At 45.5% G+C, this 17,584-nt stretch overlaps 1 protein-coding gene across 1 annotated transcript in view; it reads left to right on the top strand.

The window, feature by feature from the left end:
* Window positions 1–17,584, top strand: part of ADCY2 (adenylate cyclase 2) — a 424,271-nt gene that overhangs the window by 346,078 nt on the left and 60,609 nt on the right. Inside the window, 1 exon segment of the mRNA XM_021077007.1 lies at window positions 8,355–8,492. Coding sequence (XP_020932666.1) covers window positions 8,355–8,492 — 138 coding nt within the window.

The raw sequence follows: 17,584 nt of genomic DNA, 5'->3' as shown, positions 1-17,584 counted from the left end.
GGGCCATATGGTGACCACTAAAAATCAGTTGCTCAAACATCACCAACCTCACATAGAACCTAATTCACAGTCTCCTCTTGTCTAGTTCTCTAATACTGACCCAGCTATTGACCCAGTTTACATAAGGCTGGATTCTCAGCATGGTATAACTCCATCTTAAAAGACATTCAGTAAAATGGAGGGGAACAGTTAATGTGTAGGTGGAGATAGACTCTAAAATATGCTAGTGAGAAAGTATCTTCAATAATAATACTTTGCAAAATGTTTTCACATATATGAACCCTTCAAAGTGTTTTCATTATGTATGATTTTATTTGATAATCAAAACAATCCTTTTTATCTAAGTAGAAAATAAGACGTAGAATTAGAGATTCGAGTTTACATTTTCATTAAATCAGCAATAAAAATTAATAGCTGTCATTGTCATAGTAATCATAATAAAAAGTGCTCCTTTACCACCAAACTTTCTGAACTACCTGACGTAGACTTACATTTCTATAACAAATACAAAAGATGTAACCATAAATAAGACACACACACACACACACACACACACACACACACACACACACACACACGAAACCTCCCTGATGAAATGTCTTTTAGAAGAAGCATGACAGATTCAGCAAATGAAAATGTTAGAAAATGTTGGGAGAAATTTTTCTCTCTGTGGTTTTCTTGTGCTTTGTATAGCAGAGATAATACAGTATCAGCCCCCCAACCTGTTCCAGGCAGAGATGAAAAAGCACAAATACAGAGACAGTCCTGGAAAAGGAAAGTAGGTCACACACCAGCTGATAGAAAAGCTTTCTACCCACAGGAGTGTTTTTCCCTTGAAGTCTGTTCTCTAATGTCAATATAACTCTACAGCTTTCTCTTGGTTAGTATTTTCCCAGTGTCCCTTTTCCCATCTTCTTATTCAACTTTTCCTGACTATATAGGTGTGTCGTGTAGACAACATCTAGCTGTGTGTGATGTTCTCTGGTCCTAGAGTCTCTCTCTTTTACCTGACAAATATGGTACATTTACGTATATTATAATTACTGCTAGTCCAGTTTTGCTTTTTTTAATCTGTCACATGCATTCTCTGCTTCTACTTATTTTTCCTTCTCTGATGCCTCCTTTTGCACCAAAGGAGTTTATTTATTCTTTATTCTCTCAGTGACTTGGCAGCTATGTATCCTAGTCTTTTCTCTTAGGGATTAATGTAAGATATGCAGCATGTACATGGAAACAGGATCCATTGTTATCTCCATCTTCTTGTTGAAGAATATAAGGATCATGCTCTAAATCGCTAAATCTGATCATCCTTTTCCACCTTCACTATAGTGTGGTTTAGATTTTTCTAAATTTAAATGATTTTTATTATTCATTGTTATCACTATTCTTTTGCTGGATTTTAATGTACCGAGAAGAAATCTACGCTAATTCTCATTCCTTGGTAACTTCTTTTCTCTGATTGTTTTTGCAGGATTTGCTCTTTGTCTCTTCTGGGCAATCTGTTCCTTGTACTAAGCTATAGATTTACTTTCATTTTCCCTCAAAGCTCATATTCTTCTCCACACCCACAAATTGGTGTCCCCTATTTCCTGTATTTTGCCTTTTTCCCAGTCTTTCTGTTCTGCTTTTCTCAAACTTTCATTCCCAGTGTATTGAGTCTTTTTATTTTACCTTCTGTGCCTCAACATCTCTTTCATACTTTTTATATTTCTGTGCTGCTCTACAGGTTGTTTCCTCAGAGCCATTGCACCCTTTTCAGCAAAGCTATTGAGTTTTTAATTTAAAATATCTACAAGCTTATCTTTAGGGAGTCTATGGAGCTCATTTTTAAAATATGCCCATTCCTTTTTCCTATCTGCTCATTCATTGTGAACTCTAAGCCACCCTTTGATTAATTTGATCTTATTTGATAGACTGCTTCAGATTGATATCATATTTGCAGGTCTTGTGGTACTAATTCTACTCTCTGTTATTTCTGTTGATTCTTCCAATGTCTTATTTAGTTCATAATTGTTGTTTATTGTGGGGTCATGTTCAGTGGGGATTTCCCCCTACCCAGTTGGGATGTGCCCCTCTCCCTGTGATGTACAGTATCATTCACAGCAGTGCTGTTCTCAATTCTGCCAGAACCCCAAGGACTTTCTCTGGTTTCTAGTCTGATTGATACCCACTCAATGATAGTGATTCTCCTTATGAAGCAGATACAGTGATTTCAAAACCAACACCTATATTTAGCATTTGAATTATCACTGAAGGCCTCTTGATACTTCCTTTATTAGTGTGTGGGGTTCTTCTAGACTTCTCCACATGGAGAGAACAACCTTCTGAAGCTTCTGGTTGTATTCAGAAGTCTTGGTCCCAGATGCCCATCTTTTTAGACCCAAGGCAACATCTTGCCCCTGTGGGTATTAAAAGCCCACGCCTTGGGTGCTGCCCAGTTCCAGGGCCCTTTGAGGCCAATATCACAGCCTCCATCCCTCTAGCAATGACCTCTTTCTTTGTTTCCCACCCCTGGGGATTTCTCTTGGGGATCATCATGAAGACAGAGCTTATTGAGCAAAGCATCTGTTGAGTTCCGACTGTTTGCTGAATACTGTGCTGCCTCTAAGGACACAAAGATGGGTGTGAGCTGGTCACTGTCCTCAACCAGCTCTCCATGTGGCCAGAGACAAGTATGTGACAAAGGTGGCACAGTATGGACGGACGGTGCCATGAGGACCATGCAGAGGATGAAGGAGGGGGACCTTGGCTCATCCAAGGTGTGCAAAAGAAACACCTTGGCTGACTTTGTAAAATGTAACCGAGAAATAAAAGTCAGTAGGAAATCCAAGTACAATTAAATAATTAAAGTACACGACATCAGTCTGCGACATTAAATGTTTCAAGTAATTATTGCTGCAGCCGGTTGCTGCCATTCAAAAAGACAGTCCTTGCCCACCTAAAATGCCAGTTAAAAGTTCCTTTAGGAGTTCCCGTCTGGAGCAGTGGTTAACAAATCCGACTAGGAGTCATGAGGTTGTGGGTTCGATCCCTGGCCTTGCTCAGTGGGTTAAGGATCCGGCGTTGCCGTCAGCTGTGGTGTGGGTCACAGACGCGGCTCGGATCCCGCGTTGCTGTGGCTCTGGTGTAGGCCGGGGGCTACAGCTCCGATTGGACCCCTAGCCTGGGAACCTCCATGTGCCGAGGGAGCAAGAAAAGGCAAAAAGACAAAAAAAAAAAAAAAGTTCCTTTACACAAGTACACAAAAGTGCATATTTATCTGATAAACTTCACCGTCTATTTCAGGCAAGATTTTCAGATTTTTTGTAAGAATAAAAGTTTGTTACTCAGCCGCTGTGACTTACATGTTTCTGAAATGTTTTTTTCATTTTATTCAACTTCACTTTATAGAAGCACCTACTTCTTTTCAGGCACCTCATTTTCTTTGCAAAAGGAACACTAATGAACCTGCAAAAACATCTGCTTTAATAACTGTCACATTAAATTATGAGGCATTTTAGTCGGAGAAACTGCCAATTGTTTCTAATGCAAAGGTTCCCCAAGAAAGGGAAGGAAGGGAGAGAAGGAAGGAAGGAAAAGAAAGAAAGAAAGAAGGGAACATATTTTTGGTGGAGATACTTTGTTTTAATCCAAAATACCGTGTATGAACATTCTATTTCTGCATGGAGAGTCTCCTGCCTGGACCAGACAAAGACCCTTAGCACTCATCCCACCCCTGTCTAGCAACCCACACTGCTCACCATCCCCAGCTCCACAGCAGGGCTTTCATGTAAATTTATATTATTTTTCCTTTTACATCTCCCACTTACCATCGGCACCAATTCCATCTTTATCAGTGGCTGGATGTGGCATTCACAGCCAAGAGCATTTCTAGAAGGTGCATGGTGAGTGCACATGCATAATAAGAGGCCATCATAGGGTACGGTGAGCCTCGCTGACTCTCGAGACCGAGAATACACAGATTTGTCTGAAACGATGCCAATGATTAAAGCAAACGTCAAATCGAATGGCCGCCCTGAACTCATAGGAGGGATGCCCTCATTGTCATATGAATAGCAGCTCTGGAATAAATGCCAAAATAGTCTTTGAGATGTTATCATTCATGTTTCATTAGGCTGGTGTAAATTTGGATAAACTTATTTTTCCATCAAGGACATTGTTTGAATCTTTAAGCCAAAGCAGGAGAAACTGAACTAAATTATCATGTCAGCATCCAAGCTGTAATTTGTATTCAGAGCTACGAGTGGAATCACACGTTCCCTTTTTGCCTGCGATTCCTGCTATGTCAGGGTCTTAAGAAGTCTTTTTTCTCCCCTTCTCGGCCATCGTTGGTTTCTTCTCTTCCTCCTAGCATCTTTATCTCCCTCCTCCTCTTCCTGCTCTGTCATTTGGGTCCGGGGTCCACACTGCCATCGTCATCTTCCATTTCCTTACCGTTGCCACCAGCCGTGTTACCAGTTTTCATATTTCAGAACAGCTGTGTTTACTTTGCCTCCGCTTGGTGACAGCATGTGAAGCTAGAGGAGGCTGCCTGGCTCTAAGACCTGGCGAACAGGGAGGCTCTGGCATAATAGGTTTAAAAGTAACCCAAAAAAATTAATTAAAAAAAAAAGGAGTTCCTGTAGTGGCACAGTGGAAACAAATGCTACTAGGAACCATGAGGTTGCAGGTTCGATCCCTGGCCTCGCTCAGTGGGTTAAGAATCCAGCGTGGCCATGAGCTGTGGTGTAGGTCGCAGATGCGGCTCAGATCTGTGTTGCTGTGGCTGTGGTTAGGCTGGCGGCTACAGCTCCGATTAGACACCAAGCCTGGGAACCTCCATATGCCACAGGTACAAGACAAAAAAGACAAAAAAAAAAAAAAATGGTGATTGTCTGGGGGACACTGAGAGACAACACAGGAGACTGAATCGGAGAAGCGATTGAGCCTCCTGGGTCCTGAGTCTGTTGTCCTGAACCCAGCGCTTGCCAAACCCACGTGCCTTCAGGGAGCAGCTCCAAGGAGTCTTCTTTGCAGAGCTGAACAGGAGCATGAAAGTTTTCCAGAACATTCTCCCACGTATACAGTAGGCACACAGAGGCAGTAGTTTCCAGGGCCACCAGCTTGTCGTTTTTTGCCCAGCAAGTCACAGAAGCAGGGGAAAAAAATCATGTGTGTCTGCCCACATCTGCTTCAGCAAATGACTAGTCTACGAGCCAAATAAACACATTCCTATTAGGTGGCATGTTTGGCAACGTTATGCCCATGCATTATTCTTAAAATGCAAACAGTGTTTTTTTTTACATTTTATAATTTCAATAATATGTGTAATAACCAGATAAAATTTTACCTAATTGACTGTGATATGGAATCTGAGCTAGATTTAAATATTCTCCAGGAGTGGTGGTTCTGCGTTTTCTGCTCTTAACATTTTCGTTATCGTATCTATGGACAATTTCTGTGTACAGACACGAGAGCATCAATTTTAATAATTTTCTGTTAAATAAAAACACCAATCCTGGTCAATTCAGATGTGCATACATACATATGGTCTTAATTTGCCAGAGTCCCGTCAAACACCATCCTTTCCCAATGGAACATGAGTTAGATGACTGAGCTATTCCATTTAAAGTTCCGCTTTTTACACTCTGTTGCAGCTCCGCCTGCAGAATGAAGATCTAACTGTGGTCTGTCGTATGAATATTCTTTAAAGTAGCTTGTATTAAGTGATTATGGTACATTTGCAGGTGGGTGTAAGATACTGTATGTTCAGAGCATTAAAGGGCAGCTTACTGGACAGCAGATTTAATGCCACCACCAACCCCCATCCAAACCCTGCTTTGGGAAAGAGGCTTAAGGCAGAAATCTGACTCTTCCCAAGTGGCTGCTGGGGAGATGCTTTGCAGAGCCCGGCCAAGTGCGCCTCCCGCTGCCAGCCAGCAATTCAGCTCCAGAGCAGCACTGGCCAGTTCTCCCAGACAGGCTGCAGGAGAAACCAGAGAAGGACCCAAGGAGAGAGCCCTAAACGCTGCCCTGGGAGTCTAGGGAGTCTAGATTTAGCAGGGGCTGTGTGCATAAATAATTGACATCTCTTTACCCCAGAAACTGGAGGGGGGGGACTATAGTGGAAAGGAGGGGAAAATGATTTTGTGTTTACGTAGATATAAAGCAAATAGATTTCTAGTCACTAACACATTTCTGAGATGTGTTGTGTTTTCACAAATAGAAAGAGAAGAGCTCACACAGGTGTCCCGCCCGGGCACCTTATATAGTTCATTTAACTTTCTTAAAAGACCGAAGGGGAGGAGCTCTTATTATCCCCATTTTAGAGATGAATAAACTGAGGCCAGAGAGGATAATTAACTTGCAGAAAGTTTCCCAGCTGTGGGGGTTTGATCCTGAGCCACGGGGCTGGTTCCCTTTCTAACCACGTCGCGTTCAGCATGACACACTCTCATTTAATTGTCATATCAGCACTTAACATACTGCCATGCTTATGTCAACAGTATGTTTGAGACTCAAGCAGAAAGAAAATGGGAAAGCGGCTGAGAAGGAAAAGTGCCATTTATTAGTACGCTTAAGGAGTTTTCTCCATTTGAATTTTATGGATGTCACAACAGCTTTATCATATTAACTAAATGGTGCGGGTTAAGGGGTGTAGTATATTTATTCCTCCTGCATTTTTTTTTGAAATTATATCTTTTTTTTAATGTTTCAACACATAGCTTCGAGTCCATAGTCCCTTTTGCATCAAGGGTAAAACAGATCCTTAGAGAGCTTAAGTTCTGCCTGTCATATCAGGTGACATATGTAAATCGCCACAGGAGTGCCTGGCACGGACCAGCTTTGCATCACCCACGTGTTAGGGCTCGCCCTACTTCTGCTCTCCCACCACCTGGACGAAGGTGAGCATCACAGTGGCACCTCCCAGGCAGGTGACCTGGAGGATGAGGTTAGCCCATAGCTGAGTTTCCACAGGGCGGGGTCTGGCCCACAGAAGATGGTGAGGGGATGCTGGCTGGCATTCTATGAACCTGCGGTTCCTTCTGTGTCAAAAGAGCTTCCCAGACGTCATAATGCTACTCCTTGCGACGTTTTTCACTATGGTCCGCAGTTGAAAGCACCACCAGGGTCCATCTGCAGACGAGCAGATAAACTGCATGTGTGGGCTGTGCATACAATGGAATGCTCTCCAGCCTTATAAAAAGAAGGAAATCCCATCATAAGCTACAACTTGGACGAACCTGGAGAACCACCATGCCAAGTGAAATAAGCAGACACGGAAAGATAAACATGGCATGATTCCACTTCCACAAGTACCTGGAATGGTCCAGCTCTCAAAGACAAAAAGGAGCCTGCTGGTGGCCAGGGGACAGGGCGTTGTTTAATGGGTGTGGAGTTTCAGTCGTATGAGATAAAAGTTCTAGAAATCTGTAACACAGCGGTGGAAAGGTGTGAACCCTCCTGCACTGTGCGCTTAAAATCGTTAAGAGGGTAAACGGTTTTTAAACACAATTAAAAATAAAATTTTGGAGGGCACAGCCTTTAAGGCATTAGCCTGCTGTGCCCCCCCCCCCCCGCTTTGCCTGGCAAAAGCAATAAAGCTATCTTTCTCTCCTTTACTCCCCCAAAAAATAAAAAAATAAAATTTAATAAATAAAAATGTTTGTCATAAGAAATGGTGCTTCTCCATGTGGGTGAAGCCCTCGCAGGACAGGAACAGATGAAGTTGTCACTGAAACCCACAGCTAGAACTCTGGGTGTCACCATCACAGGTATAGGCACCAATATTTTTTTTTTATGGCTGCACCCTTGGCGTACGGAAGTTTCCAGGCCAGGGGTTGAGTCTGACTGCAGCTGCAGGAGTGCCAGATCCTTTAAGCCACTGTGTTGGGCCATGGATTGAACCCAGGCCTCTGCAGTGACCCAAGCTACTGCAATTGGATTCTTAACCTACTGCACCACAGCGGGAACTCCAGGCAGCAAATGCTTTTATGGGCCGTTTGTATTCTTAGGATTAGCTGCTTGTTGATTTGCTGTCTACGAAAAACATCTGAATTTATGACAACTCCTTCCTCACAGCTGCATCTGAGACCCAGCGCATCCTCCAGAGGGGTTTAATTAGCTGATGTATTTTTCCTTTACCAGAAAATTCTTCAACGTAATTTCAGGGCCACTTTCAAGGACATACATGCACATCCCTGATTGGTCATAGAAGTGTCATTATTTGTTCCTAATATGGAACAAGGATGCCAACCTAGTCTACTTAGTTAACCTGCAAATATCGTGCAGCTTGTGGTTGTAAGCATCCTTCACAATTTTGAGAAAATACATAAAATAGCAATGCTTTTCTTTTTCTCCCTCTCTCCTCCCAGCAATGCAGCAAAAAAGCCTCCGCCTCCCTCCTGTGGCTTTTGAAGTCGTCTGGCATCATTGCCAACCGGCCCTGGCCTCGCATCTCCCTGACGGTCGTCACCACAGCCATTATATTAACCATGGCCGTGGTCAACATGGTGAGTCAGGGCCCCGGGCGGCTCCTGTCCCTTGCGGTTTCCAGACTTTGCCCGTAGCTCCTTGAGCAACACCGCTTGCTGCCTGTTAAATTCAGCATCCGACCTCTGCAGCAGCGGCTTCGCGAAGGGAAAGGACGCTGCCTGCAGATGCACCCGCAAGGGAGGGAGGGAGGGAGGCCACCTCCTAGCTGTCCCGGCTCCGAGCTACGGAAAGGCCATCCAGTGTCAGCAGGGTCATCGCTCCGGGATAGCAGGACCAGCACAGTAAGGAGAGTGGGAGGCTCTCCCGCTCTGGAGCTGAAAGGGACTGATTTCCAACTTCGGCTCCCGCTTTTACTGAAAAATGTCAGTAAACCTACACAGGCCCCACTTCCCTTCTCAAAAACAGGAACAGACACTTCTCTGCCACGGTGGATGTGAGGGTAAGTGAACTGATGCTCTTACCACACTTGGGACGGCATCAGGCATTCGGTAGATACTTAACCACTGGTCGCTCTTACTCTGGGCGTATTTTTATTGGCATTGCCTTAAAACCAGACAGGCCGTCAGTGCACACGGAGACGCATCGTGCTCATTACTCTGGCATTTTCACCCTCACCCATGAGGCGTTGTGATCCTTTATATGCTGGGCACTTGGCTCGGTGGGAACCACAGTGTCACAAGTACACTCCTTGCCTTCCAGAAGCATGAAATGAGGTTGAGGAGAAGAGGCACATATGTTCAATAGTTTTCACAGATGAGACTATGAACATTCATTCAGAAAAAATAAGTATATATACATATCTATATATATACATATCTATATATCTATATCTATATAGATATATAGATATAGAGAGAGAGAGAGCGTAAATACGTGCCTGGTACATCACTAGATATTCAGAACCTGAAATTGGTTTGCCTTCCAGGAGTTCATGGTGTCTGGGAGACACACATCTGGGTAAACTCTTAGAAAAGAGTCTGCAAGCCATCAATGGAAGGACGTCCCAGGGCAGCAAGGACAAAGGGCTCAGGTCCAAGGGATAGAACTCTAAACGCTGGACAAGGATGAGACAGAGGGAGATATTTAGCTTCTAGGACAATTTGTACTAAGAAGTAGCAAAAAATAAGGCTGACGAGGAGTTCCCACTATGGCAGAATGGGTTAAGACTCCAACTACAGGAGTTCCCATCACGGCTCAGCAGTTAATGAACCCAACTAGTACTCATGAGGATGCGGTTTGATCCCCGGCCTCGTTCAGTGGGTTAAGGATCCTGCGTTCCTGTGAGCTGTGGTGTAGGTCGCAGACATGGCTCAGATCCCGCATTGCTGTGGCTCTGGCATAGGCCAGCAGCTGCAGCTCCAATTGGACCCCTAGCTTGGGAACCTCCGTATGCCGTGGGTGCTGCCCTAAAAAGACAAAAGACAAAAAAAAAAAGACTCCAACTGCAGCAGCTCAGGTCACTGAAGAGGCTTAGGTTTGATCCCCGGCCTGGCGCAGTGGGTTAAGGATCCGGTGTAGGTTCAGATTCAGTCCCTGGCCCAGGAACGTCCATATACCACAGGGGCAGCCAATAAAAAATAACAGTAATAATAAGGCTGAAGAAGTAGAGAAGGACCTTGAGCGTTTACTTGGGATCTGTCCTCAGCGGTGTACTAGAAATGGTATAATTTCTCCAAACACACCTGGAGATGCAGGTGAGGCGATGCCAGCTGGAAGCAGATGGGCGGCAGTGCCAGCTGCAGGGCTGGGATGGCCCTTTTCTTCCTCTACTCCTCTCTGCTGAGAACTCCATCTCAAGGACACCTGGAAGAAGGTGGCACAGGAGGTCCAGCTTGCCCTCCCCCTTCCCGCCCATCAGCAGGTGGGAGCCTGGATTCCCAGGTGTCCTCCCACGTGGTTAACTGGAGGACAGGGAGGCTGGCCCCTTCCGCCTCGCATGACCACACAGCCCATCTCCCTCCAGCAGCTCCCTTGAGAAAGGACACGAGGACAGGCCCCAATGTAGGTCCTCCTGGGCACGGGCCACTAAGGGCTGTCACCGTGACGATGCCGTCCTCCTGCCACCTGCTCAGTCTCGGAGCTCAGCTCAGGATAAGGCTGCTCGCAGCTGCTCCTGTACAGCGAGAACTGATGGTGCCTTTGGCAGGGGAGGGCCCGTCAGTCAAGCCCAGGCAGACAGCTGGCTTGCCCCCTGGACCAGCTGGCCCTTGGTCTTGCATCCTGCATGGAGTTGTCTTGCTGTGTCAAGTTCACAGTGGCAACTCCTCCATCCTGGCCCTCTTCCTGGCTTCCTCTCCCATCTGCGGTGTTCACAGCATCCAAGGCCACTTTTCTGCTCCAGAGATGAAGGGACCTTCCTCCGGGATGGAGGCCTCCTCGTCTGGTCTCAGGCACACCTGGATCATGACATCATTTATTTCCAAAAGGGGCCTAACTATGATTGGGAGAGAGCTGGGGAATTGTCCCATCTGGATAGGTAATTCCCTCGGAATGACCCTGCTCGAGAGAGACTTCCATGGCAGAGATGTCCCAGGTTTGCAGCACCTGCTCCCAAGAGCCCCAGACCATGGGCCAAGGGCTGTCTGCCTGGCGACCCCAGGAGACTTTGACTGTGGCCCCAGAGCTGTCTTCAGAATGTGAGATGAAGGACTAAAGACCAGACAAGGGAACTTTCCTGGAAAGCAGGTGTATTCCCAGCCGTTAGGACCCCTAGCTTTCCTGACAGGTGATACTGTGGCTCTTGCATGACCATGAATATATCACCGAGAGGAAGATGGACCGAGAGGCCAAGGGCAGGGCTGAGAGCTCTGAAATAGGAGCGTTTCCTAAAATGGGCTCCTCATGCTGGACTTTGTAACATGCATGTGTGTGTTATAGCCTCAGTGCCCTGCGTCCAGCTTCCCAGGAGAAAGTGCCAGCCAGCTCGAAGGAGAGCTTGGTAAATCAAGCCGCAAGGGACAGCTGTGACAGACCTGCAGGGCAGCACTGGCCAGAGTTCTGAGTGATTCTGACAGATGCCAAGAAAGTCTTGGCATCCTTGCTCTGACAGGAGTGTCGCCCCACAGCCTTGTAACTCAGCCTCCTCCTCCTCAGGAGTGTGTTCACTCACCTGTGCACATGTCCGGAGAGCGGACACGGCTTTTAGCACAATATCCACACCCCTAAGAGTGGGGTCTTTGTTTCTTTATTCTGTCATGTGTCCTAGGAAAGTACCTTCTCTGTAAGGGGGGGCCATTCCCTAGTTACCCAAGGAGAAAATGGCAGCTTGGGTGAAAGGAAACATTTTGTATGTAATCCCGTTTGACCTCATAAAACCACGATTTCTCACCGAATCTTTAAAAGACAGAATCTAAATGGGAAACAGGTCTGATGTGAGAGCTGACTGCATTGCTCCTAGGATAGTTCCTGGTTGATGGGCAGTTGAATCACTGTCTATAAATATTGGATGAGCTAATAAACCTCTAGGAGTAGATGTCTTTGTTTACAGTAACTGGGATGCCTTTGGAGAGAAGAAGTGCATCTTTCGTGCCAGATATGCATCTTCTACTGTCATTGTCCTTCCTCAAAAGAGGGTGGATTCGTGGCCAGTGGTAAGATCGACTAGGAATGAGTGCGGTTGTCCTGCCCTCAGTGGAGATCGGGTTGCGTGAGCTGGTGTAGGTGCAGAGCGGTGATCGGAGTGTGGCTTGGGTAGGTCGGAGAAACACTCGATTAGATAGCTGGAACCCATATGCTAAAAAAAAAAAAAAAAAAAAAAAAAAAAAAAATGAAGTAAAGAAATCTATGGGAGACACTTTTAAAGTGTGGTGGATATGCTTTGAGAAAATGAAATAAGCTTTGCGCCATGTACCAAGCTAACTCCTGCAGCATCGGAGACTGTGGGGCAAGAAATACGCTAAGCGCATTTTTTTCTGCCTGTTATTTTTCTTGATACCTGTTGAAATTAGTGCTTCCTTCCCATGTGGATACTCCTCTTGTATTTATTCCAAAGACACATCACAAAACAGTGTGAAACCCTGCATTAGGTAGAGAAAGGAAATAACTTTCCCTGGTCATTGCGCTTTCTTGTCATGTCTCGTTAATTGCAGGAGGGAAGGGCTTGTCCATCGGGGCGCCATCTTTGATCGCATCCAATGACTTACAGAGAAATCCTCCCCAGCTGCTCAGATCCCTGACCTCTTGAGTTTTGACCGCATGAGGCAGACACTAGGTCCTGTGTCCCCAGCCACACTGCATGGTGCTGTGACCTCCCTCAGGTCACACACATCACCAGAGGGTGCAGCACTCAGACCGGGGCAGGGGGAAGTGAGCATCACTGGGGTACCACGTAGGGCAGAGGGGCTCCAGGTCCCTCATCGCATTGGGGGAAGGCCGAATCCCACCTGCTGGGGATGCAGGTACAACCAGTCTTTACCTGGATGCCATTAAAGGTGCCCAGCGTGCTTCCGTGCCTTTTTTCCTAACCCCACTTCAAACTCTCCATCGTGGAGGGGCTTCTGTTTAAAAGCAGTATAGCTTTTAAACCTTGTCTTGGTCCTTTTCCTTTTTTTTTTTTTTTTTTTTTTTGGCTGTACCCACGGCGTGCAGAAGTTCCTGAGGCCAGGTATCAAACTCGTGCCACAGCAGTGACTCAAGCCGCTGTAGCAAAAGCACCACAGGGGAACTCCTTGGTACTTCTTTTGAGAATACAGTTTCTTTTGAGACTAACTGAGCCCTACTCTCAAGCTGTAGTTTTGCCATTTCTTAGTAGTTCTTAACCCACTGAGGCTCATCGAGGCACCAGACTCACATGCCAATAGGAATAGCAGCTCTCATGTGCGGGTTGGTGGCGGCGGGCGGGGGCAGCCTTCACACTTGGCTGATATCACGGAAGAAAATGCATTCTCTGTCATGAAACCTCATTTTTTTTTATTATTATTATTATTATTTTGTCTTTTTGCCTTTTCTAGAGCCATTCCTGTGGCATATGAAGGTTCCCAGGCTAGGGGTCGAATCGGAGCTGTAGCCACCGGCCTACGCCAGAGCCACGGCAACATGGGATCCGAGCTGCATCTGCGACCTACACCACTGCTCACAACAACACCGGATCCTTAACCCACTGAGCAAGGCCAGGGATCGAACCCGCAACCTCATGGTTCCTAGGCAGATTCATTAACCACTGCACTGCACCACGATGGGAACTCTGAAACCTCATCTTTTTAAAGCCACAGCCTCATTCAGATCCTCTTCTGTAGCTCTTGTGATTTCAAAGTGTCTTTTAGGGACAAGACAGTAATGCTTTCTTTTCCTCCTTTGTGTCCCTTCTTTTCTGTTTTCAACGTTTGTTACGGTGCCTTTCGGGAAAATATGTGTAACATAAAGTTTATCATTTTAGCCACTTTTAAGTGTGTAGTTCAGGGCGTTAAGTACATTTGCAGTGTCATGTACCGTCACTGTTATCTGCTTCCAGAACTTTCTCATCATCTCAGAAATTCCGTGCCTGTGAACAACTCCCCACTCCCCGTTTCCCTGCCCCCCTCCCCCATAACGGCTTACTCTGCTTTCCGTTAGGATGAACCTGCCGATTCTAGAATATCCCACCCATGAGATCCCATGATGTTTGTCTTTTTGTATCTGGCTTATTTCACTTCAAATAATGTTTTGAAGATTTTTCGTTTCTCTTTGATGCATAATCCCACCGCAGCAGGGGAAGCTCGCCATTTGCCCTGGATTTTTCCAGCCAGCGGCAAATGGCCCTTATTAACTGTTTTTCTATCATCACCTGCCATCACCCTCTTTACCTGAGAGGCGAGAGGAGCATTAGGATGGTCTGAGGGCTGAGGCCACCCCCGGGCACCCTCTGCCACGGACTGTGTAGAGGACCAGCCCACACGCAGCCTGCACGTGGATTCTTAGTCACGAATGTCTATCCCGAGGCAGAACTTTCATAGTCCTTGCAAGAGCCAGAGTCCACAGGGATGGCGTTCTTTTAACTCCACTTACACACTAATATAAATAACAAAAATGGGAGTTCCCGTCGTGGCGCAGTGGTTAAGGAATCTGACTAGGAACCATGCGGTTGTGGGTTCGGTCCCTGGCCTCGCTCAGTGGGATACAGCTCCGATTGGACCCCTGGCCTAGGAGCCTCCATGTGCCGCAGGAGCAGCCCTGGAAAAGGCAAAAAGACCAAATAAATAAACAAATAAATAAAATGACAAAAGGTCCTGGTCAGTTTCATTTTCAGTGAGTTGCGAGAGTTCTTACCTGGACTTTGCTTTATTTTATTTTTGCTTTTTAGGGCCACGTGAGCGACATACGGAAGTTCCCAGACTAGGGATCGAATTGAAGCTGCAGCTGCCAGCCAATGCCACAGCCACAGCACGCGGGATCTGATCTGTGTCTGTGACCTACACCACAGCTCACGGCAACACTGGATCCTTAACCCACTAAGCGAGGCCAGGGATTGAACCCAAATCCTCATGGACACTAGTTGGGTTTGTTACTGCTGAGCCAGGACAGGAACTCCTACCAGGACATTCTGGTGTTCACCCACGGAACTCAAGCACCCCAATAAAAAATGGAGACAAACAATGTTCTCCAGATTTTTTTTTTTCAAATATGGGTGTTTGGAGACCAAATTGCGAAAGATCTGTGTGTTTTGTTCCATTTTAGTTTCCAGCTGACTGTTTAGAACCATGTCGGAGTAGCTCAAATCCTCTGCCATTTTTTTCCTGACATTTTGACAACGTTGTCATGTGACACCTCGCAGCGTTTTGCAATCTCTTCTGAGACACTTCCCGGAGAATGTTATAAGGAGCCCAGCTTTGTGAGCCACGTGGACAAGGATTTAGCCGTAATTAACTAGCAGTTCATCAGTAGTCTAATTCTAATTAGTTAATTGTTTCTAACTCCAACAAATGACAGGCAGTGATGGCCCAAAACACAGTATGAAATAACATGCTCACGATTTGATATTATTTGAAAAAATAGAATTCTGAGATGTTTTCCATGGCCTGGGAAAACATTTGGAAGTAGAGCTAAAAGTATGCTCTTAATCACAACATCCTGTCCAAGATGAGGCTAGCATTCGCCCAATTATGACAAAGCTGTAGAATATTAAAATAGGTCCAGAGAAGAGCTCCTGTAATTATTTCTGAGACCAGAAATTCATGCCGTGCAGAAAACTGTCACACATTAAACTGGAAGAGAGAGGGATATGTGTGGGATGGATAATCCTGGAACTTTGGCTCTAATTAAGACTTTCTTATTTGAAAGTGCCAAAGAGGACGCAGAGGGAAATTGAATCCAAACGGCAGTGTGATGCCACCTAAACAGAATGGGGAGGTTCTTGATTTTTAGGGTAGTTAAATCCTAGAAAAAAAGGTGGCAGAAGAGGTTAATGAAGCATCACTGGACCTAGTGACTGAAGCTCTCCACTGTTTTTCAAGTTCAAACCGCCTTATGACTGCATAGTCTCCTTGCAACACAAATTTTCACAGGATATAGTTCTACTCATTGTACCACAAGAATTTATTTTCTTCTTTACGTGCTGATGTAACCAGGGTTTTTCAAAATGGTTTTAAGATCTCAGGTGCACAAGACCAGTAACCTGCCAAACTAGATGTTCTCCTATTTTGTCATTTCTTTTTTCTTTCTTTCTTTCTTTTTTGGCCACTCTCAGGGCACATGGAAGTTCCCAGGCCAGGGATTTAATCCAAGCTGCAGCTTCGACCTAGGCCACAGCTGTGGCAGCACCAGATCCTTAACCCACTGTGCCACAGCAGGAACTCCCTGTGTGTCGTTCCTTGCTTCATTAGTGTTTAAATCATTAGTATGTGGGGTCTGTTCAATCTACACTGGTAACATTTTGGAGCCAGATTTTTGCACCAAATACTCCATTTTTTTCCTGATAGAGTATTTCCAAGTAATTAGCACATTTATATGTCAGCCAGGGGTTGCGACGTTTTTGATAAGTTCTCTAGTGGTAAATAACTGAATCTACTCCATTTATTTGATTTTTAAATCCGTGTTTTGCCGCATGTTATCAAATGATGGAATGGGTAGAAACACGGTATTAAGTATCCTTCCTGGAATCTGAGCAGAAGTAAATGCCTTCTTATTTACCTACGCAAATGAAGGAAGCAAACAAAAGCAACCATAGAAACGATACAGGGAAGTGTAACTTTGCAGACCTTGGGTTTGAATGGTTAGCCTTGTGCAGAATACCCAACCTAGTTTCCTGGAGGAGATGAACTACTTTCATAAGAGACCCATCCCCCAGGTGGGTCCCTGGTTTACCCTCACTGGACACCGCTCTGACCTTCAGCCTCGGTACAGAAGGTCGCTGATCCCTGGGCACCTAAACAGTTTGTGCTGCAGCTTCGCTAGGAAACAGAGAGAGACAGAAAGGGAGAGATTGACTCTATCGTATCTTTCTAACTGGCCAGCAGTTTCCTTCTGGGCTGTGTTGGTAACAATTATTAAGAGCTAATCATCTTTATTTTCTCGGATTATTTCCCTTCTTAAATTAGGACCACTAGTCCTAGGAGCATCCATTCTCTCCAAATTCAATCCCTCATGACCCTGAGCTGTCAAGCACTCACAAATAAGAGTCAAATGTTGATGGCAGTTATTGCATTTTGCTCATCAAATCACTTTATCTATATAGATATCGATATATATGTGACTATATATATGGAATATATATATATATGGATAAAGTATACATGTGAGATACACACACACACACACGTTTTAGCCATGCCCACGGCATGTGACAATTCCAGGCCAGGGATAGAACCAGAGCCGTCGCAGTAACCAGAGCCACAGCAGTGCCAACGCCAGGTCCTTAACCTGCTGACCTCCAGGGAACTCCCTCCTTTATTTTCGTACAACAAAAAACTCCATCGACTCATTTAACGTTTGCGCCAAGACGGTGAAGATGCTGCGGGAACACCTTGTGTAGGTTCTGATCTCAGGGCGCAGAGCTGACGACCGTCTGGGAATGAATGTGGCCATGTCCGCCTCCAGCGCTGTTCTAACCAAACCCTCTACCCTGTGCTTTGTTGACTTTAAAATTTGTATTTTCTTCTGTTTTCTTTGACGTCAGTCCTGTAGTTCTGGAATCTGC

This window comes from Sus scrofa, chromosome 16, assembly GCF_000003025.6.
Source record: "Sus scrofa isolate TJ Tabasco breed Duroc chromosome 16, Sscrofa11.1, whole genome shotgun sequence".
Taxonomy (NCBI): Eukaryota; Metazoa; Chordata; class Mammalia; order Artiodactyla; family Suidae; genus Sus; species Sus scrofa.
This window is presented reverse-complemented; position numbering and strand designations above follow the sequence as displayed.